General features: G+C 28.5%; 1 protein-coding gene across 2 annotated transcripts; it reads left to right on the top strand.

The window, feature by feature from the left end:
- Nucleotides 1-1,471: 1,471 nt before the first annotated feature.
- On the top strand, nucleotides 1,472-26,465 carry LOC126838023 (WD repeat and FYVE domain-containing protein 3). Of its 2 annotated transcripts, XM_050572102.1 has the most exons (50): nucleotides 1,472-1,535; nucleotides 1,616-1,753; nucleotides 2,846-3,062; nucleotides 3,126-3,374; nucleotides 3,671-4,016; nucleotides 4,105-4,291; nucleotides 4,906-5,072; nucleotides 5,145-5,606; nucleotides 5,702-5,869; nucleotides 6,001-6,338; nucleotides 6,413-6,561; nucleotides 7,178-7,322; nucleotides 8,420-8,575; nucleotides 8,638-9,169; nucleotides 9,256-9,474; nucleotides 9,534-9,706; nucleotides 9,825-10,053; nucleotides 10,113-10,249; nucleotides 10,333-10,516; nucleotides 10,582-10,850; nucleotides 10,918-11,159; nucleotides 11,619-11,831; nucleotides 11,949-12,166; nucleotides 12,275-12,465; nucleotides 12,526-12,674; nucleotides 12,746-13,109; nucleotides 13,183-13,589; nucleotides 14,039-14,131; nucleotides 14,210-14,363; nucleotides 15,504-15,671; nucleotides 15,731-16,041; nucleotides 16,103-16,223; nucleotides 16,285-16,459; nucleotides 16,642-16,796; nucleotides 16,868-17,112; nucleotides 17,195-17,311; nucleotides 17,860-17,998; nucleotides 19,037-19,248; nucleotides 21,095-21,227; nucleotides 21,319-21,472; nucleotides 21,552-21,786; nucleotides 21,850-22,082; nucleotides 22,151-22,404; nucleotides 22,749-22,982; nucleotides 23,092-23,283; nucleotides 23,389-23,723; nucleotides 24,311-24,528; nucleotides 24,603-24,714; nucleotides 24,781-24,978; nucleotides 25,115-26,465. In XM_050572102.1, exons 3-50 carry the CDS (start codon nucleotides 2,850-2,852, stop codon nucleotides 25,218-25,220), a joined length of 10,401 nt encoding a protein of 3,466 aa, XP_050428059.1. In that variant the 5' UTR covers nucleotides 1,472-1,535; nucleotides 1,616-1,753; nucleotides 2,846-2,849; the 3' UTR covers nucleotides 25,221-26,465. The 2 variants fall into 2 exon arrangements, with proteins under 2 accessions (XP_050428059.1, XP_050428058.1); XM_050572101.1 differs by having other exon boundaries at nucleotides 1,508-1,753.
- The last annotated feature ends 1 nt before the right edge of the window (nucleotide 26,466 follows it).

The following is a 26,466-nucleotide window of genomic DNA, read 5'->3' as shown; positions in this document are numbered from 1 at the left end:
TCATTGATGCATGGAATTTAAAAACGTGGGTTACCCCCTTTATAGCGGGCTTTTTAAATTCACCTTGGGGGCTATCTATCATAAAATAGTGAAAATAATTGTCACGTGCGCTACAAAGCGCTGCATAAATTATCATTTAAATATTTGATTGCTTCGCTAAAACTGCTATCTATTATTAATAATAACTATTAAAATAAATGCAATCGTTCTTGGATAGCGTATTCTACCACATTATAGATTCAAGGTTTCATTTATCCGTTTCAATTAGATACTTATAGATATTCTATTTTAAAATTATCATGGGGACTGAGGAGTGTAAATGTTGTTTGATGTTTTTTTGAACTTTGTCTTCAGAAATTGTGTAAATTAACACGTCATAGCCCATAACGATACACTTTATAGTTAATTTTGTCCGATTGTAAAAGAAACGGATTCTTAAAATTCGAAAAACTGAAGCCATAATTCCGGATGCGTTTTCTACCCCCTCTGGATAAAGGATAATTAAATGCACGTTCAATGGCGTTTTAACTTCTGTTCTCGGCAATTTATACCAGGAAAAGGTTTTATCGGATTTTATTTTAATGGAAACGTATCGACTATCGTCACATACAAAACCAATAAACAAATGGAGTTTAATTAATTTGCCGTGGCTTTGGGTGCGGGAAATTAAGACTACCGTGAACCGTCGAATAATTATTTAGTCAAAACTGTGTCCTTAAAAACTTCTTCATCAGTAATTCCTTCTTGATCGCCTGCGCAAATTAACACGAATCATGTCAGCGCCCCATAGGTCATAACGAGCCCATACCTGGCCGGACAAATTCCCGCAGGCCGCGTCCTACGGTCAACATGAGGAGGAAATAAGGGAAGTCCTCCTTGTTATATATATATATATTGCTATATATATATATATATTATATATATATATATTGCTATATATATATAGTAGCTACCCCATCTCAAACCGAGTTAAAAAAAAAAACTGCAATGATAACTGATAAAGCTGTATCGGGGAAACTCATACAAATCTACAACACCGCCTACGGGCTTATATACATTTTATAGACACCGAACCTAGTCACAAAGTAAATTAATTTAATAGAGATCACAATCATAATATTATAATTTATAAGCTATTAAAAACAGGCACTTGCTAACTTTAGCGGGGGCCTACATTTTGTTTAACCAAATGTGAAATTACTTATGTATGAGTCATAAATAATAAGAACAGTATAGTTATTTTAATCATAAGTTTAACTATAATAGTATTATAATTAATAGTATACTATTCTGAGTATTCTGTTCCAAAAGAGAATAATATACTATTATAGCGCAGAACTATAACGCATTCGGCGTTACTATCGGCAGCTCCGGGTAAAATAAATATACGTTGCTAGCTTCAAACTGACCTTCATTTTATTGATTATTTAGTTGATACTCGATAAAGGCGTTTTGATAAGAAAGTCCATAATAATATAACATACTACATTATAATAGTATTATTGAAATGATATCAAATAGGGTAGTACAAAATAGTATGTGTACTTTAAAGCTTACTAACTGCATTGTAGTTAAGTACAATACATGTTTATATCTAATGTCAGTATTGTCCTAGGTACCATTACAATATTTTTGATTTCATAATAGCAGAATATGCGCTGTTTGGCTTCAAGAAAATACAAATTATATTGTAAAAGCAAAATGTAAATTTAACATAAAAGCCTCTAATCTTAAGGATCAGTACACACTACAGGTATGACTTTTTTATAACCACTTATCTACTTATATTAATTATCTACTATTTTGTTTTAATACTAAGTATTTGTATTTGTTCAAGTTCTCTATTAGTATAAAAACATACAAACTTTGATTATTACTTATTCCAATCCCATATTCAGAGTTGGTAAAAAAATTCAGTGGGTATATTTAGTTTTGCGTTTAAAAAATGTTAGGTATTTGCCCAAAAATGTTTTATTGGATATTATGTGTATTTACAAAAAATCTTTACTAGGTTTAAAATATAACCATTTTGGTAACTGCTTACATTCGTAGTGTGAAATAGGGGCAAAGTGTGGTCAAGTAGAAAATAGTAGTAGTAGTCACATATAATTCCCAGCTCAACTTTCAGTTGCTAGTTTTTTTTTTTTTGGAGCATACAATGTACTTCATAAATATATTTCACCTACTCACAACAAAGTATATGTAAATTATTATCTAATATAAGAAATCAATATCAATATTTAAATATTTATATTCATTCAAAGTATTTAATTATTGAAAAAATGAACGTGATGACCGCTGTATAGCTGTTGGCCGCCTAAAATATGTGGCGATTAATCACTGAAATTTATGCCACCGGTTGCAGCAACTTATTATTTTTAGGAGGCCATACAACCGCTGGCGGCCGTGTATTATATCCCATTGTATTGTAATTTGATATCATTTTGATGGCGCTGTTGTAAAGATTTATACAACTGTACATAGGGGAGAAAAAAAATGTTGACTAAAACTATATGATAGTTATATAGCTGCTATATGATTATTGTTTCCCGTTATTAATGTCCAAATAATAAAAAATATTTGGGCTTTGGAACGGTATTTTTAGACCTCTTTTCAGATGATAACACTTTGTATGTTTCATGAAGTCAACCAAATATTATTGACAGCAGTGTAATAATAAACAACAGTACAGCTGGCTCTGGCTGTACAGTGGTCAATGTATTAAAATTATTATCTTTAGATTGTCAAATGTACAAACTGTGTGTTAAATGCAGTTTGCTTACTTTTATTATATTTTATTTAATAATTAAAATGCTGTTAACTTGGTAATTTTGGTTTTACTTAGGAAAATGAATATCATGCGAAAACTGCGTGGTAGCAATACTGCTCCTTCTGCAAGTAGTGATAATACTCATCCATTTGAAGATGATTCTAGTCAACATACAGCACTTGGTTTAATGCATTTAAAGAAACTATTTACAGATTATATTCATACATCACACATGCTTACTGATAAAGAACGTAATACTAAATTATATACTATGATTCCTTTATTTTGCAAGGTGAGTATACTAAATTGAAAATTACATTTTTTTTTTTATATATTATTTATTACATTTTTGTAGGTGTTTGGTAGAAGTCCTTGTGCAGAAATTATTGAAAAGTTTTGTGATATTAACAGTTGGTGTTCAGAAACATCTGCCCTAATGGTTGCAGAAATTCGCCATCGTGCATCAAATCAGTCAACAGAGACTGCTAGTAAAGCTATTGCAAGCTTTTTAGAAATTGAAAATTGTGAAGAATCTAGTAATGGATGGATGCTTTTATCTACATTAAATTTATTAGCAGCTGCTAACCAGCCGTCTATTATTAAAGTATCTATTGTTTTTTCTACAATATATTTTAGAGAATATATTTTAAAAAATTATTAAAATTTGAATGTAGTATTATATTTACACACCTTGCAGTTACTTCCATTTGATTATCTTGACTGGTTCACCAACGTTTTGGAACATTTGCATGTTCCATCTTCAGGGCTCTTGTTCAATGTAGCTTGTACCACGTTCTCTCGTTGACCGTTCAGTCTAAGATAATCAAATGAGAGTAACCGTTAGGTGAGTAAATAGTATAAATATTTATTTTAGTTACTTATCTCAATATAACTTTTTAGATAATGGTATCAGCTTCTCTGCCATCAACATTAGTCAAATGTTTGTATCTATTTTTTGATTTACCACCTCTTGAAAATGAAGATCAAAAAACTGAACAAAGTGATTTTACTCCAAAAGAACGGCGAATTTTGTTACAAAAAATATTTGTTCAAATATTGGTTAGATTATGTAGTAATCCTTTGCCAGCTGAAGAACTCGCAGCTAAAGATGATTTATCGTTATTATTTTCTGCTATTACAAGCTCTTGTCCAACTTATAACGCAACCTGGAGAAAGTCATCAGCTGAAGTTTTAATTACTATTTCACAACATGGACTTACACCTAAAGTGATACAATATATTCATGGTTTGTTTTGAAATATATTAATATAATTTAAATTTACATCGTCTTACATATTTAATTAATTATATTTTTAAAATACATTTCTCATTAGGTAAAAATTGTATTGAATTGTGTGTGGATAATTTAAGACAGAGTTCGGATTTGAGTCCATTAGAAATTGTTGATATGTTTGTAACTGTTTCTTATTTTTTAAAAGACTCATCTGATGTGGCTCAAGTGTTACTTGATGATTTCAACACAGCAAATGGTTATTCTTTTTTATCTGATTTTCTTTTAAGGTAATATATACACATATTTTAACTCATAAATATTTATAATAATTTAAACTGTTGTTAGTTAAAGTAGATTTTATATCTTTATTATAAACACAGCCGTAAATTTGAATAAATCTGATTGTTAGTAAATTATCAATACTTTAAATTTAACTATGTTTTCAAACCCAGCAACGGAAAAAATTTTAACTGCCTGGTTTTAAATTTCCAACTTTCATCTTGACTAGCTATTTTACTCTTTTTCTTCATGTTTATTATCTACTTCTCCTTATAAAATGAAAATGAGGCTTAAATAGTAACCCTTTCATTTTTTTTTTAATAAAATCCGTGATGGTTTATCCAAAATTGATACTATACCAATGACGGTGAATGCTAATAAACAAATGACACTCAATCATAAGCATTCTCTCTCTCTGTGTAGATGACTGTCTGAAAAGAAAAACTTTCATCATCTTCTGAAACTACTAAACTTAGGCATTTTAATCCTATTGCTGGACACAAAAAAACCCTATAATAATGATAATAGTTCTATCTAATGTTTAGTTCAGTACATATACTTAAAAAATTATGTTTTTATGGATTTAAGTTAACTATTTTTAGTTTTAAAATTTACCGTGTAGTTTAGAGAATGACGAAAGCAACGAAGCTCAAGAAGCAATGAGAAATTTAGTTTTAATTATCGCATCACTTTCAATGAGTGGCTATAGTGAATTAAAACCGGATCCAGATAACACAGATTCCAGGTTTCAACATTTAGGATTTACAATACCACAACCTAAGGGACCAGGTAAATTTTACCTAACAAATTTTTACCTATTATGTTATTAATTAACCTATAAATTATATTAATCTGAATTAGGTCAAAGTGTCCGTAACATAAGTGCATTTAGTGTTCTTCAAAATACATTCATTTGTTCAGAATCTAGTGTACTTTGTTGTACGATCCTTGATGCTATATCAAATGTGTATCATTCGGACAATGCTAACTATTTCATACTGGGACCACAGAATACATTACCCCAGTTTGCTGAGCACATCCATTTGAAAAACCAGCTAATACAAGAAAATTTTTTTAAATTGATAGAATTCATTGTTTTTCAATTGAATTTTGTGCCTGTTAAAGAACTAGTGTCAATGGCCCAAATTTTAAAAACATTTGGTTCTACAGAATGTACTAAAATCTGTTTGCAAACATTACTAAATATTTTAAAACATAATAGTTCATTTAAAGATGTGTACAGAGATGTTGGTATACTAGAAGGACTTTCAAATAATTTAAGAAACTACACCCAAGATTATATTTCTGACTGTGAAACAAAAGGTAGTAATCAAATCTTATTATATAATTAATTTTAGTTATAATATTGTTTAAATATTTAACATATAACATTTCAATATTCTTATTGTTATTTCTAGATGAAAAACATGATAGTGATTTGAAACGTGTTATCAATTTAACATCAGAGTGCCTAGTTAACATTATAATGTCTTCTCAAAAAAATTGTAAAGTTTTTAAGGAATGTGGAGGGGCCCATGTATTATATGTTATTCTTGAATATACATCTACTCGTCAATATGCTTTAGGTATTTTTTCAACAAATCTTCTTTTAATTTATTTATATATCTTTAATAAGTTATAAGAATAATAATACCTAGTTATCTCTATTTCTAATGTAAACTATAAAAAAAGATAAATAATGCAAATTAATTTTTAGCAATATTACGAGAAATGATACTGAGTACTGGCGGGGAAGAAGAAATTTCTTCTCTTTTGGGTATTCTACACTCAAGAAATAACTCGTGTATACCGTTGAAATCGAGTATTTTGAAGTTATTTTTAAACTGCATGAAAGAGAGCCATCGTACTAGAACAATATTTCGTAAGGTAGATGGTTTTGTCTATGCTATAAGTGCATTGGTATCAATGGAAGGATGGTTTATGGATGAAAACCCAGTTGACCAAGAAGCTTTAAAATTTGCTTTTACAATTTTCAATACAATCACTATTGCTATGCGATTCGAACCAGCAAATGCTAAGTACTTCCATCAAGAAGTAAGTTCCCTTATTATGATATAAAAAAAAATTTAACTAATTTATGAATTTTTAATTTTATTTGTGTAACTTAGATTTGTTTAACAAGCTTATGTGACACATTGCGTTTACTTGGATGTTTTTCTAATGAAACTCAGTTGGATGATTATATTGATGTTATAACCACGTCATTAGAAGATAATATTTTTCATAATATTTTCACAGGCAACATAAGTAATCCTGTGTAAGTTATTACAATGCTTATAAAATACAATTATATTGTTTTTGTAAAAACAATAATATTGAAGTAACTAATACACAAATAAACATTCTTTTCTTAATATACATATTTAATATACTGGGTGATTTTTTTAACGCCCTACACTAATTTACTCTTAAAATTGCAATTTGATAAAAGATTAAAATGTTAAAATTGTCTAATATTATATTATAGAGGAAGAGGAGTGGCCGAGTGGGTAAGGCGGCAGTGTGTTAGCGCTCACTGTCGCCGGTTCGAAACTCGGTCACGGGCGCTTTGTTTGCCGGGCGATCGTCCGGTGAAAAGGAACCGCCATCCCCCTCTCGGGTGACGGATTGACGACCCGTCCCGTATAGCATATTTGTCAAGAAACCATCTCATGATGGCAGCGATTAAGCTTTCATGGCCCGTTAAGCTACATGATGATGATTATATTATATCTGATATAATAAACAAAACTGGTGTAGATCATTAAAAGAATCGCCCAGTATTACCCAGTAGTAAACTAATAAAAAATTAAATATTTAAATGATATTTTATATTTACAAATATAATTAAAAGATTATAATCATAGCACTTCTATGCATATTATATTTTTCAGAATAACAGATCATGTTCCTAAGTTTTTATCTTATGCATGTTTAATGATGCGAATGCTTTATGATGTAGCACTTGATTTATATGATAAACCAAATATTACAACTATTGTATCATTCAAGTCACCAGCTCATAGGCGGTATAGTGAGGTAAGATTTGAATGCTAATATATTTATAAACTATATTTAACACATTAAAACTATTATTATAATTGTATTTGGATGTTAGTGTGGTCCTTATTTAAACTTATTTTTTGTACCCAACACTCAGTTTCTTTATTATATTTTAGAAGATGAGAATGTAAAATTTTAACTTAACTAAATTATGATAAAACATGCCCCAGGCCTCCAATATACCATGATTTATATTATATTTAGTGCTATAGTAGTTTAATAAAATTAAAATAAGTAATTAAAATTAAAATTTTGTTGGATATAACTTTATTATCACCTATATAAAACTTTAAAAAATATTCTAGGATTTCAAAATTTATCAGCTATTTTTATTTTATTGACGTCCCAATAAAATGATGTATCCAACAAAATTGTGTTATAAATACGGGTCATTCCATGCTAAATCACCTAATGTGGTGCGAGTGGATTTTTGAAATGCCTCAAATTTACATATTCTATGCAGATAGTTCCATAAAATCAGAAAAGTGAAGAAAAACATTTTTTTACATTTTTTTTGGACTTAGTTGATGTTATATTCCGAAAATTTGTTGTGAAAACATCTTAAGTTCACGATCAAGTTACTTAATGACTAATTATGATATCGTAATGGAACTTTCACTAAACAATTTTAATATTTTATAGAAGTGTCCTTTTTCATAATTTACTTGAACAATTTTTTTTTTAAATATTTAAGTACTTAAAACTGAAAAATAAATTCAAAATTTTATGAATTTCATTCAATTTTTTTACTGACTTCAGGTCAAAATTTCAAAACCTTTTTTTTTATTCTGATACATCATACTCTACTTGTTTGATCCTAAATTTATCCTCTAACCTGGCATCACTCGTCACATAAACCTTTTTAAACCATTAGGTTGGTTATGCAATTTATATTTTGATGTATTTGGTGATAGAGATGCTATATTCTGGCGCTAGCTAGATTTGCTACATTCGTCAAAACATAGTTGCTCTCCTGGGGAACTCTATGTATATTATGCTTTAATAAAAAAAAGCCAATTTATATATTGTCTTATAAACATAGTTAAATATGTAATATATTTTATTATCTACAGGTAGCAACAAAACCTTTAGATTGTCAAAATAATAATCGACGTGCAATACAACTTAATTTAGTTCCTTCAGCACCAGAACCAGTTATAGTTCATGCTGGTGTTATTATAGCTATGTTACAACTATTACCATCAATTTATAATCCATCAGTACCTAAGGTATAACATTATTAATAAATTTGTTTATATTTTAAAATAATACAAATTTTATTGTTATCTAGCTATCACTTACATTACAAGTTTATATTGGTGAAGTAATTCGATCTCTTGTACGTGGGGAAAGAAATCAACAACTATTATGTGATGCTGGATTTCCTACTACTGTACTTAAAGTAGGCCGCATAGCTTTATTGGAGGAAACACATCCACTTCATACAGTTTTTCAGTATATGCTTGAACGTTTGGCCATTCAACTATTAGAACCAAAAGATTTAAGAGAATTTTTGAGACTTGGAGAACCACTTTGTAGTGTACCACTTGATTTATTGGATTGTTGGATAAGTCATGGCAGTAAAAAACCAGGTGGTACAGTTCCTCTTAGTCGAGTAAAAACTCTTGTTTCTATGACAACCCCAAGAGATCCTTGTATGTTTACATTACCACCATTTTTTGAAATGGATTTATCTTCTGAGGGGTTTGGATGCTTATTTTTACCCAGTATAGCTCCTCAATCACCAATTAGTGGCCCTTCAGTTGTTAATGTTGCTACACTCACTACACCTGATATGAATGTAATCGGTGGGATTGGAACTGGTAAATGTTCTTCAATAACTTTTATTATATGATTTATGTTAAGTTTTTAATACTACAATATGTGTTATAATTATTATTATTTTTAGGTGATCGCATGTTTCCCCCACAGAGTGGGCTTAGTTACTCAGCATGGTTATGTGTAGAAAAGTTTTCAGAACCAAGAATGGATCCACATCCTGTTCGTCTACTTACATTAATACGAAATATTCAAAACACAAGGGATCACTTAGTTTGTTTGGCTATAGTATTATCAGCTCGTGATCGTGCACTTACTATATCCACTCAAGAGACTCCAATAACAATGAGTATAAATTTTAAAATACAATGCCAAATTTGAATTTAATAAAAAAAAAAAAAATTTCAGCCAATGCTGATTGGGAACCCGAAGTCATGGGTGATTCATGTGCCAGAATATGGTATCCAGATCTTGTACAAGAAGGTCAATGGCATCATATTGTGATAGTCTTAAATAGAGCCGTATTAAAAAACTCATCGTTTTCATTGTACATGGATGGTCAGCATATCCATACTCAGAAGGTACATACTTGTAAAATAAATTATGTAAACATTTAAAAATGTTTAATATAATATTAGTTCCTTTATAAAATAAATTTAAATCATTCTAAAACTTTATGTGTGTTGTTGTTTTCATTAGTTGCATTATATATCTCAAAATCCAGGAGGAGGAGCGGCTAACTTGACTATTGCATCATCTGTCTATGGTTACATTGGGACACCTCCAATTTGGCGAAAGTCTTCCAAGCTCACGTGGAAGCAAGGACCCTGTTGTTTATTAGAAGAAGTATTAAATCCGCATGCCATAAAAATTTTGTATCAGCTGGGCCCTCACTATTTTGGTAGCTTACAAGCACCAGATATTAAAGGTTAAAATATTCTCAATTTTATGTTTTTTGTATAATAATATCAATTTTTTAATTTAAAGACTTGGAACATGCTGGACCATTAGTATCTGAAGAAAAAATTATTTTTGGATTGAATGCAAGAGCAGTTTCTCAATTAACGTTGGCAAAAATACGTAAAATATATAGCAGAGTGGATAGCAAATCAATAGCTAAACAAGTAATTTAATATTATAACTTCATTTTTATCCAGTTTTTTATTTTTATTTTGTAAATTTGATCAAATAAAATATTGTATTTTAGCTTGGGATGTCAACTCATGAAAATGCAACTCCTATCCGTATTATGCATAACACTTCAGGCCATTTAGCTGGTTCTGCTAGAAGTTTAGGTGGTGTCGTTTTAGGTTATTTAGGGGTTCGCACATTTTATCCACGTCCAGTTTTGAAATTAATTGACAACATTGGAGGTTGTTCTGTATTATTAGGTAAAATGCATACTTATGTTTAAAATTTAGGTGTATAATTATATCATTACATCATTGGTGATTAGGACTTATTGCTATGGCAAGAGATATGGAAAGCTTATATGCTGCTGTAAAAGCTTTAAGTGGAGTTCTCCAGTTGAATGCAACAGCTAAAAAAGAGATGGAACGTAAACGTGGATATCAACTCTTAGCATTATGTTTGCGCAGACATAAGCATAATTTGAATGCTCACATCTTACACATCATATTAGATTTAGTTATAACAACACAAAATGTAGAAGCTCCTAGTATTCCAGATCCAATTGCATTCAATGATTTGATTTGTGAACTAAATGTTAGTGTAATGTAAATCAAAACTTAAATTAGAATTGTAATTATTTTATTGAATTTTACTTTTGTAGCTTTGGCAAGAAGTTCCATCTGGACTTCTAAGATCACTTCTTGAACAATTGTTTGAGTTAGTGTCAGATTCAAATGAGAAAAAAAATAATTTAGTAATTCTGAGAAACATGGAAATAGTACGTAAAATGGTAAATTTTTTACCAATTGTTTATAGTTCTTCACCTCCGTCTACTGTAGAAGTTCATTTTTCCTTTCTTGGAGCACTTCTGGAAAAACATCCTTTAACAGATGATTTATTGTGGTGAGTGCAAAATAATTAATAATTTATTGAGGCCTAAATCAATAGACACAAGTGGCACTAAAATTTGATTTTTTAATTTTTGAAGTCGTGCCTTATTAATCTAATCTAGTTTAATTTAGGTTATGTAAACTGTACTTGTACAGATAATTATTAAATTAAATTTGAATTATTTATAATACGAAGAAATAAAAATAAAAATTGATGTATTATAAATTTAAATACATTTTATCAATTTGCTCTCTAATTAAAATGTTTAGCGTATACGTAAAACGGAGTGCTTTTCATAGTACCTTGAAATAATGGTTGTATAATAATTGTGAAATATTAATTTACAGATGTATGAATAAACATTTAACTTTTAAAAGGGATTTAACGAAATACTTGCTTATTACAAAACGAATGTTTTTAATAATCTTTTAAAAAACACAGATATAACTAATATTAGTTTTTAATTTTAAGCTTTGGCCAATACATAGTGTTTACTTTAAACACTGGCTTGAATACTGAAACTAATCTTGAAGTAATACAATTTGAAGACAAATTTAAGACTATGGAAAACTTTGCTGATTTAACAAATGAAGAAAAAACTATAACTCTTATCTTATTAAGGAATCGATGTCTGCAGCTAATGCATTCTCTTTTATTTACAAATAAAAATCTAGTATGCACTGGGTATGTATTAATAAGATCATTGGTATTTATAGTTTACAATTTTACTTAGTTTTTAAGTTTCCTACAAACAGGGTTTTTATTTTGAAACTTATGTATTAACAACATTTTTTATTTTAGATTTTGTGAAGATTTTGTACGTATATTAGGATTTGATTGGGTGCTACTTTTTATGCAATCTAATATACACAGTTCATCAGTAATATGGGCTTATAAAATTCTTGCAACTTTGTGTTCTATTCCAACATTAATAATAAAATTTAGAGAAGCGTCTAGTAATGGAGGTTGGTTATTTAATACTGAAATCATACAAAATAACCGTGCAAATTTGATGCTAAGTAAGTATTACCATTTTAAAATATGTATAGAGATAAAGTTAGTCTTCAAATGCATTTTATAGTTGATATAAGTCTATAATTTGTTTATTAAACAACCCTGTGTTTTAGATTATCAACTTTCTCCTAGTATTCAGAAAAGTAATAAAGAGGTATTTAATAAAATGGAAGCTTTAAATATTCCTGGCTTTCAGCACTTATCTTGGTTTCTCATACATCATACTGAACTTCCAGAACTTTATTATTTTTTATTGGCTCTTATGTTAGGACAGCCTATTAAGATATTACCAAAAGAAAAAAAAGTATGTATTTTTGTAAAAAAAAAATTTGATTTCAGTTACAATATTTTAATTTATTTCCAGTTAAATTTGGATGGTATTTGGAATTTTATGTTTGGTGTACCTATGAGCCAATCACTTTCGGCAGTTAGTGATCGTATTATATTATGCCCTGAAGCTGTTACTGCAATATTGTTTACTGTAAGATTACTTTTAAATCAAGAAAACAGAGAGTAAGGTTTTTATTCATTGTAATGTATATATTTATTTTTAATGCATTGATTTTATTCAAATTTGTTTGTAGAATGAAATATGCATATTGGTTGGAAGATCATCCTGTTACTATAATCCAATTTCTTTTCTATCTTTACCACAACCTTTCAGATTGGATGCCAGCATTTATGACTTCTGAAATTTTACATTCATTAAGTGCAACACTTTTTCCATTTTCAAATCCAAATTTAAGCGAGCCAACTACACCAAATGATGACTGTTTTGTCAAAACACCAGAAGGATCACCATCTTCAACAGCCATAAAGGAACAACAGTCATTAACTTTGCACCCATCAAGGAAATTTGTAATTGACTTTTTAAGAGTTATTGTTGTTGATTCCTTATTATTACCAGTCAGTAGTAAATCATTACCTCCTTTAGATTTAGTACTTGATGTGAGTTAACATTTAGCTTACTTTATAACTTATATCATACAGATAATTAATTTAAATAGTAACTACCTTGTAGGCTTCTCCAGAAGGTGCTTCATCTTCACAAGTATCAAAGTATCAAACCGAACTCTTATCAACACTAATGGATCATTTATTAGCTGCTGATATAATGATTGGAGAACAAGCAGCAGTTTCTACAGTGCCTGGTGGTTGTACACAAAATATCCCTCAAAATGTATGCTACTTAACTTGTCGTGTTGTTGACAAACTTTGGCAGGGTGTTTTGATAAAAGACGCACATGAAGTATTCGATTTTATAATGAAATTGATTGTTCAAGCTAAACGACGACCGTGTTCTGTACCAATGGAAGGATTTTATCACTGTCTCAATAGAACAACATTGTTTTTATTGTCAAGAAATACTGATTCTATTGCATCACAAATGCCTGTATTAGAAGCTTTGCATAAACTTACTACCCACAGGTATGTTATAACTAGGACTTCCTATTTCACGTAAAATTAATCATGAGCTTTTGAGACCCATGACTGAAAATTGTCTGTGGATATATAATTTTATTCATGTGATCACGTGATCATGTTTTCATGTATTCGCGTATTTGTTTATAACAACATATAATAGACAAATAAAATATAATTTTTGTTTTCAAATAACTATATATATTTAAACAATAACAAGAAACAATTTTATTTTATTACAAAAAAATAATTTTTTATGTGATAAAGTATTCAAGTGAATAATATTAATATACGAGATCACGTGAATTTCATACAACAAATTCTCGTGAATGCTTCATACAAATTTGATTTTACTTTTATTCACGTGATCACGTTTGTATTAATTCATGTACATAACCGAGACCCCTAGTTATAACATATTATTCATGCATTTTAATAACTATTTTTATTTACAGAACTTTGGTATTTGGTGCTGGAAACCATGAACTGGATTTTGTTGGTTGTCTCATATATTGTTTACTACAGTTGACTTCTGATATGAAAATAATGTAAAAAAAAAATTTTTACTTTTATAGATAAATAATTAAATAAATAAAGAATATTAAGTTTAATTATTTTTTGAATAGTCTGGATACTAATGCAAAAACAACTTGGCATATAAATCCAAATCAAGCAGAAGTTGAAGAACAAACAACCAAACAAGGACAAAATTTAATGGCAGTAGCAGCCAAACGAGTTTGGGAGGAATTGTATATATCCAAAAAACCAGCTATTGAAGAAGTAATTTATTTCATTTCACGTGTGTATTAAGGGGATTGCATGTGGTCGGTTTTTCAGTCAAAACACATAATTTTTATCCCATTGGACAGGCCGAACCAGAGATCCGATAATCAATCTAAAAACAGATTTTAATTCACCATGAAGTTTACTTAAGATCGGTCAGGGTACTTTTTCCATTTTTTAATTTTAACCCTTTCCAAATTTGATTTTAAAATTTTATATAATGTTCAAACGTGTTTTATACAAAGTAGGAATAAGATATCAAAAAAGTACGCTGACCAATCTTAAGTAAACTTCATGACAAATTAAAATCTGTTTTCAGATTACTAATCGGATCACTGGTTCAGCCTGTGCGATGGAACAAAAAATGTATATTATATCAACTAAAATGGCTTTTACTCATAGACAAAATTATTTAAATTAAAAATAGTACCATGAAGCTTATAGAAATTAACCAAGAAATTAATTGATGTGGTCAAAATTTATTTAAACCACTGTTTTCTTAAATATTGCCTATATAAAACTCCTTAAAACCAACCGCATCAATCCCCTTAAATGACCATCATAATTAGGTCTATAATTTACACAATCCTACAATGAGTACTCAAAGACTATAAATTGTAGGGTATTAATCAGGGTTGGGGTGTATTATAATCAGATGTATAATTGATGTATTTCACATATTGTACTTTGTGTATTATACCTATGGAATTATAGTTTATACATTTTATACAGTAATATTTTAAGATATGCGGTAAAAACGTATTTTGGTTTTAACTTGGGTAGGATATAAATTGATATAATTTGATTGTTTTATTGATAAAATTAAAAAGAAAGTAGTGACTGGTTATAACATGGGATATCTGTAAAAAAAAAAAAAAGCCATTAAACATTATTATTAATTGATAGTTCATAATTGATAGTATCAATAAGTACATACAGCATCATACTTTTATAGAACTGCTATATTTTCTGTAGTTGGATTAAAAATTACTATAAAAAGCATGTCATGTTAATAAACATTGTTATTACCAATCCCCAACTCAAGCTTTGACTCTTTAGTCAGCCCAACTAGTAATGTTCCTAAGCATATAATATTGTTGTATTTTTTATGTCTTAAAAGTCTAATAAATGTTTCAGGTATTTAAAATTCCATTGCCCATGTCACCAAATAATAAAGCTCCAGATTTACATTCAGTCCGTGAGCTTATTTATGAAATTGCTCAAAAACATTGGTTGACTTATATAGATATGGAAAAAAAATCATTGTATAAAATGCCTTGGGAATTACAGACACAAATACAATCGGTATGTTAATTTAAAAAATAATAATTATTGATTTATTTTATTGCAACGTTTTTTTATAGAAAATACAAAAAGTCACTGGTGGTCTAACAAGATTAGCATCAAGGGGTAAAGTGCTTAAACGTGATGAAAGTCGTTGGCAAAGTGGAAGTCTTTCTAGTATTTCAACTCCTCTATCTAGAATTACAAAACAAGAATGGTCTACATGGGCTGGTCATGGGTTAAATGCAGTTTGTGATCTTGTCTCTATGCAAGTAGCCCGACAGAGTCAGCATCAATCTTTTACATTGCGTTATATTTTGGATCAGTGGTATTTAGTAGAACAAGAACTAACAAGAGAACGGGGTCTGTGGGGACCATTTACTCCTTGCAAGTAAGCTTATTTATTACTCTCCAATTGATTTTGTTGTAAAATTGAAAATGTATTCTTTTAGATTGGATAAATGGGTTTTAGACATGACAGAAGGTCCGTGTAGAATGCGTAAGAAAATGGTAAAAAACCAACAGTTTTATATTCATTATCCATATCGACCAGAGCTAGAGTCAGGAGACAATGTAATTAAAGTTTTTAAGCAAAAAATATGAATAAAAAATACTAAAATAATTATAATTTTAGAAAGGACTAAAGTATCGAGTAGCTACAAGTTATGATAGCAAGGAGTTTTGTCAAAAATATAAACTAACTACGCTTATAGACATGGAGAATTTAGCACCACAATTGAATGAGAACGATCAGCAAACCACACTGGATCAAGATATTTTTGACATTGATAAGAACTTGGACGATAATGGTAAATATAAAATAAATAGTTTTTTCCTTAACAGCTTAGTCATTGTTATAAAATAATTCATTATTTATGTAATATACATAATTTAAAAACATTTTAATTTGATTTTTATTAATTTGTAATTAACATTTTTAAAAACAAGTAAAAATGTTTATTAGTTAAATTTATTGACTTTTCTTGTATAGATTTACCATTTAAAGGACTCAAACGAGTTGTAAGACGATCAACATCTGAACCAGATGAAGGGATAGATGACAATGACATAGAAACTGGAAATGAGGATCAGTCACCTCCTGACGACAATCACACAATAATTCGACTTTTAGAACCAAATGAAAAAGTTTGTTTGATAATTTGTGTTTCAAATTTTATTTTTTTAAATTCTTATGTGAGTGATTTAAAATTATTCAGATAAGTCATATGTTCAGATGTGCAAGAATTCAAGGGTTAGATACTTACGAAGGAATGCTATTATTTGGCAAAGAACATGTATACATTGTAGATGGATTTACTTTACTTAAAACTAGAGAAATCAGAGATATTGATACTCTCTTACCAAATTCATATGAACCATTATTACCAAGCCCTGGAAATGGTAGTCCAACTCGTGTTCGAACGAAAAAACAAAGTTCTAAGTTTTCTTATGATGACATACGGTATACAATAATTTAAATTTTATAAAATTGAATTTTTATTTGTTTACTATTGTTGTTAAATATATGAATGTATATGTTACAGAGAAGTGCACAAACGAAGATATCTATTACAACCAATTGCAGTAGAACTGTTTTCTGCTGATGGACGTAATCATTTATTAGCTCTTCCTAGAAAACTGAGAAATAAAGTTTTTAATAGGTAACTAATACAGTTTGAGTATGAGTGGATACAGCGATAGTGTATTGTATTCACTGTCACTGGTTCGATACACAGACACGGGCAACTCTATTTCCTGATTAATAAGTCAGCTATAAAAAAAAGAGTCTTCTCTATGAGTACAGACTTGTTGTTACCTGTTCTAGGTAACAACAAAAAATGAGTCAAATGAGTAACATTTACCCTTCACTGCACAATAAATGGAACAATTGTATTTATTATTTATATCTGCTCATGCTATACATCTTTGATGCACAATGTTCCATATTTGGTACAATTCTTTAATTAGCATTTTCCATGAAGCCAAATTTAAAAAAAAATTTATTTTTATTTTTTTTAGTAGTATTAAGTACATTTATAGCATATGGTTAAAAAAAAAAATTCATGCAGTGAAGGGTTAAGAAATCTCCCGTGAAAGGAAAGTGATAATAGCCCTAAAAAAGTTGCTAAAGTTTAAAACAAAAAAAAATTAACTTTGAAATTTGTTAATTAATATTCCTTAAATAATTATTTAATTAATTAATTTATAGATTTATGGCATATTCAACATCAATAGCAGATAATGCTCATCAATCTGTTGCTGGACAAAAGAGAACAGCTAATGTTGAACAAAGTACAAGTCTTCTTTCAAATCTTATGGGAGAAACAACAGTTACTCAAAGATGGGTGGTAAGTTTATGTACTATAAATAATGTGAAGTTTTTTTATTATTATTTTTATTTGTTGAACTTCAAGAATTGGTCATTAACCCCTATAATCTATTCAACTTAAGAATGAACTAGTGCAAAAACTAAAACTCCTTACTTCTGGGTGCGTCAGCCAGTAGGTTTAGTTACTGCACTGGTTCATTCTTAAGTTCAATCGAGTATAGTTGTACTATAACAACTTTTAAACATATATGTACATTTTTAAGAATACCAATTTTTCATGCTAAATCAAGGGTTAGCATTTGTAATTTATAAATCTTTCTGAATATATAAACCATATAAATATGACATTACTTTGTCCATAATTTCATTTTATAATTGTTAAATATTTATATTTTATTAGTCGCTCAGTGGTAAAACATGGGGACAGTAGCGATATGCCAGGGTTTAAATCCCGTCCAAGCGCAAAAAGTTTTTAACACATTTTCAATTATTTTTTAAGATAAGTTATGTTTTTTGGGCTCAGTGTAGCATAAAAAATTGTAATATTAATTTGTTTTAGTTTTTTAAAAAAATGTAAGGTATTTGTTCAGTGATGACTGATAACAATCTTAATATTTTTCAGTCAACTAATAAAGTTCAGTATAGAATTTACTAAATGCCATGATTCAATACAATTAAATAGGATAAAATACATTTAATCCCGAAGGGCAAACGTCCTTAATATAAAGTACAAGATATAGTCTAATTATATGTTCTACTACCAATCTATCAAATTAATATCTATAAAATTTAAATTAGATTCAAATGAATCAAAATTAATTCAATTATTTTTTAAATTACTTATTTATTTAAAATTAAATACATTTTAATCACATATTTAATTTTTCTATTGGAACGGTATAGTTTTATCAAAAATCCTCCATCAACTAATCCTTTAAACACTGCTGCAAGAAAGTCTAAATATTCAACTTTAAATGATCTTCAAAGTCATCATTTTGTATATTATTTAAACAAAATAAATAAAAACTGTATTTATTTTTTGCTATATCTGTTACAGAAAGGTGAAATATCAAATTTTCAATACTTGATGCACTTGAATACATTGGCTGGCCGAAGTTATAATGATCTCATGCAATATCCAGTATTTCCATGGATACTCAATGACTATGAGTCTGATAATCTAGATTTTTCTAACCCATTCATTTTTAGAGACTTTTCTAAACCAATGGGTGCTCAGTGCCCTCAAAGACTTGAGCAATTTCTTAAAAGGTATTACAACATTAAAGATGATTAAGCTTTATAAGGCATTATAATAACTTGTTTTACAATTAAGGTGTTATTAGGGTCCTTTGATAATGAATCTATAACCAAAGATTCTGTTTAAAAATTGTATGCTAACATTATCTAATTACATGTTCTTACTATAAGATTAAAATTAACAAAAAATAGTGTAGAGAAGTGCAAAAGGTTAAAGTTTGGATGGTAGTATAAAAATACTACCATCTGCTTGACAAATAACCTAACCTGCATAAATGATGTATTTTCATTTATTTAAGAGGACATTGCAGTCAAATATTTCAAAATAGTAAACACTGATTCAGACTTCCTGTAGTACTCGGAAACTTTTAATCATTGAATAAATCTAAAGATACCCAAAGAAAGCTTAGAATGTCTATTATGTGTGTATAGAGTCATATTTTCAACAAAAACAAACTGTTACTTATAGTACATTCAACAAGAATTTTTACTTTTTTCAAAAGTTCATAGAACAAATGTCAATAAAGTTATTGAATAAAACTCGCTATAGGCACTTATAAAAAGTTCTATGACTAATAGCATTCAAGTATTATTAAAAGTTTGAAAAGATGAAAAAAAATTTAAATCACCGTCAAGGATGCTGTGATAATCTGAAAAATAAATTAACTACCAAAAAAAAATCCCAATTGCTAATAATTACATATCACAATTTAATCTTTAAAATAAGAATTTTAAAAAAATGTCTGGTACCGATGGCTGGCGGCCATCGCCGAGTGTATACATTTGATATGCAAACAGGAAAACCAAGGGAATGAAATAAAAATTTGAAAAAATTAGAGAAATATTTTTTCAACATTTGGAACCAAATGTTGGCCATTCAACCCCACGACAAACTTAAGGACCACCCTAATGTATACATTTATTTTCACTTATGATTAACCTCTCTCAAAAATTTATTGAAATCAGTGGCTCTGATATGATATAATCCCCTTGCTTAGATAAGAGACAAGTTCTTTTGTGAACAATTGAAATCAATAAAATTGACATAGGAATTAGAAAATAAACTATTTGTCTGTAATAAATTTAAAAAAAATTGCACTGTGTTAATGTTCAATAGAGTATTCTAAATATTTTCAACATAATCCACTTTACATGTTAATTACATAACTAAACATAAATGTTTGTCTGTATACATATGACATGTATAGAACGTTTATTAAACATAAATATTGCAAATATAGTACTATTATTAATAATTTTAATTTTCTTATGAACTCAAATAATAAAATTTAATTTTTATCTCGATAATATGAGTATAACAAATTAAATTTAACACATCTATAATTTCAGCAATTGACAAAAAAAAAAAATTCTAATAAATTCTTATTATATTTAATATTTAGTAACAAAATTTTATCTTAGAGGGTACTTGTTACATTCAAATAACAACATGCATATTTTAACTACCTATTTAATAGTTGCACTTAATGACAATTAAAATTGATCTTTACCAGTTTTGAATAAATGGTTTTAGAGGTATTGGCATTTAAAATTTAGGCGAGGAAGGAAGTGCTAGTGAGTAGAGCGTGGCTATAAATAACATTATAGTCATTCTCACCTCTTAATATTGCCTTTTAAAAAAACATTTTTAACTTAAATATTAAATATAATAAGAATTTTATTTGAAACTTTTTAGCTAAAACAGTTGTTTCAAAGAAAAAATTACCGTAACATGAAATTTAAATAACCCTGTATATAATATGTAGTGTGTTATTATGTGAGAAAATACTACCATATACTACAATTTTAGACTTAACAGTCTTGTTTTGTTAATTGTATTTATTTTTTTACTTTTAAGATATCGTGAATGGGATGATCCACATGGTGAAACTCCACCATACCATTACGGTACTCATTATTCATCAGCAATGATAGTGTGCTCATATTTAGTTCGAATGGAACCATTTACTCAGCATTTTCTCAGACTACAAGTATGTTTCATTACTATTTCTTGATTATATTTTTAAAATTCTTTTTATTACATGTTTATTTTGATACCAAGTACTAAAATTTTTTTTTTAGGGTGGACATTTTGATTTAGCTGATCGTATGTTCAATAGTGTTCGAGAAGCTTGGTTATCAGCTTCCAAAACTAACATGGCTGATGTTAAAGAACTCATACCAGAATTTTTTTACCTTCCAGAATTTTTCATTAACTACAATAACTTTGATCTCGGTATTATTGTTAAATTGTTGTTTTAGATTTTTTTTTTTTTTATTAGTTTATTAATATAATAATTTAACTAAACTATAAGGATGCAAACAAAATGGAGTACAGTTGAATGATGTAGTGTTACCACCATGGGCCAAAGATGATCCTCATGAGTTTATCAGAATACACAGAGCAGCACTTGAATCTGAATATGTTTCTCAGCACCTTCACGAATGGATTGATTTAATATTTGGGTATAAGCAATCAGGCCAGCCCGCTGTACAAGCTTGCAACTTATTTCATCATTTATTTTATGAAGGAAATGTTGATATCTATAGGTAAATTTTATTAAAAAATCTTAAGTTGACATATTTTATTAATAATTATAATTTTTTTTTTAGCATTGACGATCCATTAAAAAAGAATGCAACCATTGGCTTTATTAATAATTTTGGCCAGATTCCTAAGCAACTTTTTAAAAAACCTCATCCGAGCAAAAAACAACCAAACAACCGTTCATCAATGCTTGATGCTGCCAATCCTATTTTAAGTTCAAGCACTAATTTACCCATTGGAGATAAACTTTTCTTTTATCACTTGGACAATCTTAAACCTTCATTACAGCCAATTAAAGGTTATTTTTTGTTTACAAATATATTGACGCATATCATTTTATTTTTGATATTCTGTTTTGGGTTTTAGAACTTAAAGGCCCTGTTGGTCAAATTCTTCAAGCAGAGAAAAATATATTGGCTGTTGAGCAAAACAAAGCATTAATGCCACCAAGTTTTAATAAAACAGTCACGTGGGGTTTTGCAGATCATAGTTTAAGATTGGCTCAATATGAAACTGATAAACCAATTATAATTTGTGAAATTTCAAGTCAGTCACCTGGTGAAATCGTAACATGTGTTTGCCCTACAGCCAAGACTGTTATCACTGCTGGTACTAGTACTGTGAGTAATATATATATTTATATATAAAATTAAAAAAAAAAAATTTTTTTTTGAGATGGTTCATATATGGTCATATTATGAGAAGAGATGAGGCAGAGACAGTGAAAGGTGTTATGAAAATGAATGTAGAGAGAAAGAAAGGAAGAGGAAGATTGATGAAAAGATGGAAACTCTGAGTGAGTGATATAAAAATAGCTAAGGTAATTTAACGAAATTTAGAAGATTGAGCTCTTTGAAGGTGTAAAACTAGGGTGGCCCCTATGAAGTTGGGAGTGTAAAGCGAAGATAAAGAAGGAGAAAAAGATAATTATAAAATATAATTTTAATAGTTCATTATTTTCTAGGTATTAACTGTTTGGGAATTAGATTTGAATGGAAAGTCTTTAAAAATTGTTGATAATTTATATGGTCATACTGAAGCAGTAACTTGTTTGGCTGCAAGTGATACATATAATATTGTTGTTTCTGGTAGTAGAGATTGTACCGCAATAGTATGGGACCTGTCAACAAAAGCATTTGTTAGACAATTGAAAAAACACAGTGCTCCAGTCGCAGCTATTGCAATTAACAATTCTACAGTTAGTAAAAGTTATTCTTCTTAGTTTAATAAAATATTCTAAATTTAGTTTAATTTAATAACTATTGATTAAAATATAAGAAACAATTATAAGATTTATGTAAAATTAGGGCCAAATAGCTTCATGTGCTGGAACTATGCTTCATGTTTACACTATTAATGGTGAAGAATTAGCTAATGTTGATACAAGTGTAGGACGTGCTGATCGAATGCAGCAGATATTATGTGTAGCTTTTTCACAAGCTCTTGATTGGGATCCACAAAATGTTATAATTACAGGATCATCTGATGGTGTAGTTAGGGTAAATTTATAGTTTTAACTAATAAATTATTTTTAACCTTTTTTTATATATATAGTTTAAATTATTATATTATAACATTAATTATTACCTGAGTTTATTATTTAGATGTGGTCTATGGAATATGTACAAGTTCCTAAAACTACCTTTGACTCGTTATCAAAAGAATTATCAGCATCCAAAGAAAGTATTGGTGATAAGAGTAAAGATATAAGAGAAAGAGGAATTTTAAAAACGCGACCAATTGGTGTGCAAAGACTTGTTAAGCAAATGAGTGTATCTTCAGAAACCATTAATGAACAAGGATCTATTATAAAAAGTGGATCTGAAAGTAGTTTATCAGAACAAGAACCCAAAACTCCTATAAAAAAAATAGTAGAAAAAACTATTTTTGCTAATGAAAATGATTCAAAACCTCCAGTACCAGTAATGAGGAAAAAAAAGTAAGTTTTTAGTATGCATGGTAAATAAAAAAATTAAATTATCACCCAGATATTTATTTAGACAATTTGTAGCCTTGCAAATGCTGAGTATGCATATTGAATATAATATGTAAATACATATCTAAATAAATTAAGAATTTTATGAACAATACATTTTTATACAAACTTTAGACTAAAATAATATTAGTTACTGACAATATTAATTTTTTTAAATTTTAATTGTAATTTTCATACAACAATTTTCTTTCTGTTATTTACTCAATTTCAATATTGAACATTTTTAAGAACTAAAAATTGTATGGTTAATATTTTAGCAATACTTTGTTCCCTTTGTTGATACATAAGTGTTCCCAACTAACCGAACATATCTTTGTTACTAAATGTACAGTGCTCATCTAGGCACTAGCAGCTGCACTAGACGCAGTTTAAACACAACATAGTAAAAATAGGCTATCTGCATGGTTATTTGTGGGGATTGGGATGGACAATGTCTGTACACAATGTGCGGAAATTGAGCCCGATACCTGTTGTACAAAGTTTGGCGCCTTTTACACTGCAACATAATATTTGTTTTCCTTTAAATTTAGAGCATTAAAACCAAATCCACTACTCAGAAAATCTGAATGCAACCCATCAAGTTCATCTGATGAACCTAATGCACAGCAAAATTCTTTACCAATTAGTGACACTGCTTTAAGGTTAAGCAAGAGTGAGACTAATCTCATAGAATCTTTTGTTATTGTTGATCAAGATGATACAAGTCAAAAAGCTATTTCTGTCAGTCCATTATGTAGTCTCAGAGAGGGTAAAATAAAAATATCTTATTAAATGAACATTGCATTTAATTATAGTACATTGTATATATATTTTTATGTATAGGTTTTCAATGGCAGCGCCAACTAGTATTTCGCAGTAAATTAACTATGCATACTGCATATGATCGTAAAGACAACACAGAACCTGCTTCAATAACTTGCATTTCTATTTCTAAGTAAGTTCTCCATTGTTTCAAACTACTTATAATATCTGTTAATTATATTTTTGTTTAATACACTAGAGATCATCGAACAGTATATATTGGTGATGCAAGAGGGAGAGTGTTTACGTGGAATGTTGTAGAACAACCTGGCAAAGGTGTAGCAGATCATTGGCTTAAAGATGAAGGTTCAGAACAATGTAATTTATGTGAAGTTAAATTTTCACTGTATGAAAGACGACATCATTGCCGCAACTGTGGACAATTATTTTGCTCAAAGTAATTTAGGTGTTTATTAACTAAATATAAAACTAATTTTAAAAGTTAAAAATTAAATATGTTTAAAACAATAGATACATATATTATAACTTTATTTTGTTATAAATTTAAAAAACAATATTTTATATTTTTTAAGATGTAGCAAGTATGAATCTGAAATATCAAGATTGCGAATACTGAAACCCGTGCGAGTGTGCAAGCCATGTCACACCTCATTGCAGCCTGCCAAACACAGTTCCTAATGAGTAAGTTGTAATTTACATATAACCAAAAAAAACATTACCTTTTGTAAAAATGTTTAGCATAAGTGCTGCGATGTCATTCCAACAATTTAAAACATTATCTAAAATGTTTTAACCCACCCAACTTCTAGTCTATATTAATATTTCAGCTTAAAATATTGTATGAAATATATTTATTACTTAAGTGCATTATTAGTGTAGTTATAATTTAATAAGTGTTACCTTGTTTTTATCACAGCTTGACAATAATTTTAGTATTATAGTAAAAATCATTCAAATTAGGTACTCTAAAATATAGATACTCAATTAGTCTAATCCTTTATAGTGAATGTATCAAAAGTTAATCTTATTGTAAAATAGTATAATAATCGTAAACTGATTCTACCTTTTTTAAATAACGTACCGGTTACGGGAAGTATATTTATTTTTTTACATAACAATGTGTGTTGTGTGTAATAAATAAAAAAAATTATGTAATTAATTAACTAAACAAAAAGATATAAATAACTGATGTTTTGAAATATATTTAATTTCAGTGTATACTTTTTTATCCTAGTTTTTTATTATTTTTTGTACATTGTATTGTTAAATCATACACAAGTTCTTTTATAGACTACCTATAACAATTTTTATCAATTGTTTTACTCAAATTTTTTTTTTAAATAGAAAAATATTTTACTTATGATGTACCTATACATGTCAACACACCCTCGAAACTAGTATTATGAAATTTATAAAAATTGTATGTGTTGCTTTTTTATTTTTTTACCACTGTTCATTTAATATTAATGTTTTATCATTTTGATTCAATATTAATAACTTTAGTTTTTATTAGTAATATATTATATTATTTACCCTTCAAGTATTAAATGTAATATTTTGTTGTATTTAATATCAGATTTTGTTAATCTCTCTAAAGTCATTTTACTATTTCAAATGTTAAAATATTGTTATAGTAGTATATTACATAGTAAGGTAATAAATAATAGTGTGTGTACTCAGGTCAGATTGGCAACCCTTTCCATAATTAATATAAAATAAATTGTTCTTGTTCACTACCAAAATTATATCGGTTACAGTTCTTAGTTATACAAAATAAATATTTATTTTATGTTCATTTTCATGGGTGTCATATAAACATCTACTCAGTATTATTATTGATAGGTTACTTACTTGTTTTGTGTTAAAGTTAACTAATACATCAATTTATGTACCAACATCCAAATGTTCATTATTTATTTATAAT

The sequence above is a fragment of the Adelges cooleyi genome, unplaced genomic scaffold (genome assembly GCF_023614345.1).
Source record: "Adelges cooleyi isolate 19-005CV unplaced genomic scaffold, UGA_ACOO_1.1 ACOO_flye_CR_arks_rails_tigmint_CR_PRNA_30, whole genome shotgun sequence".
Lineage (NCBI taxonomy): Eukaryota > Metazoa > Arthropoda > Insecta > Hemiptera > Adelgidae > Adelges > Adelges cooleyi.
The sequence above is the reverse complement of the archived record's forward strand: the minus strand, read 5'-3'. Positions and strand labels throughout refer to the sequence as shown.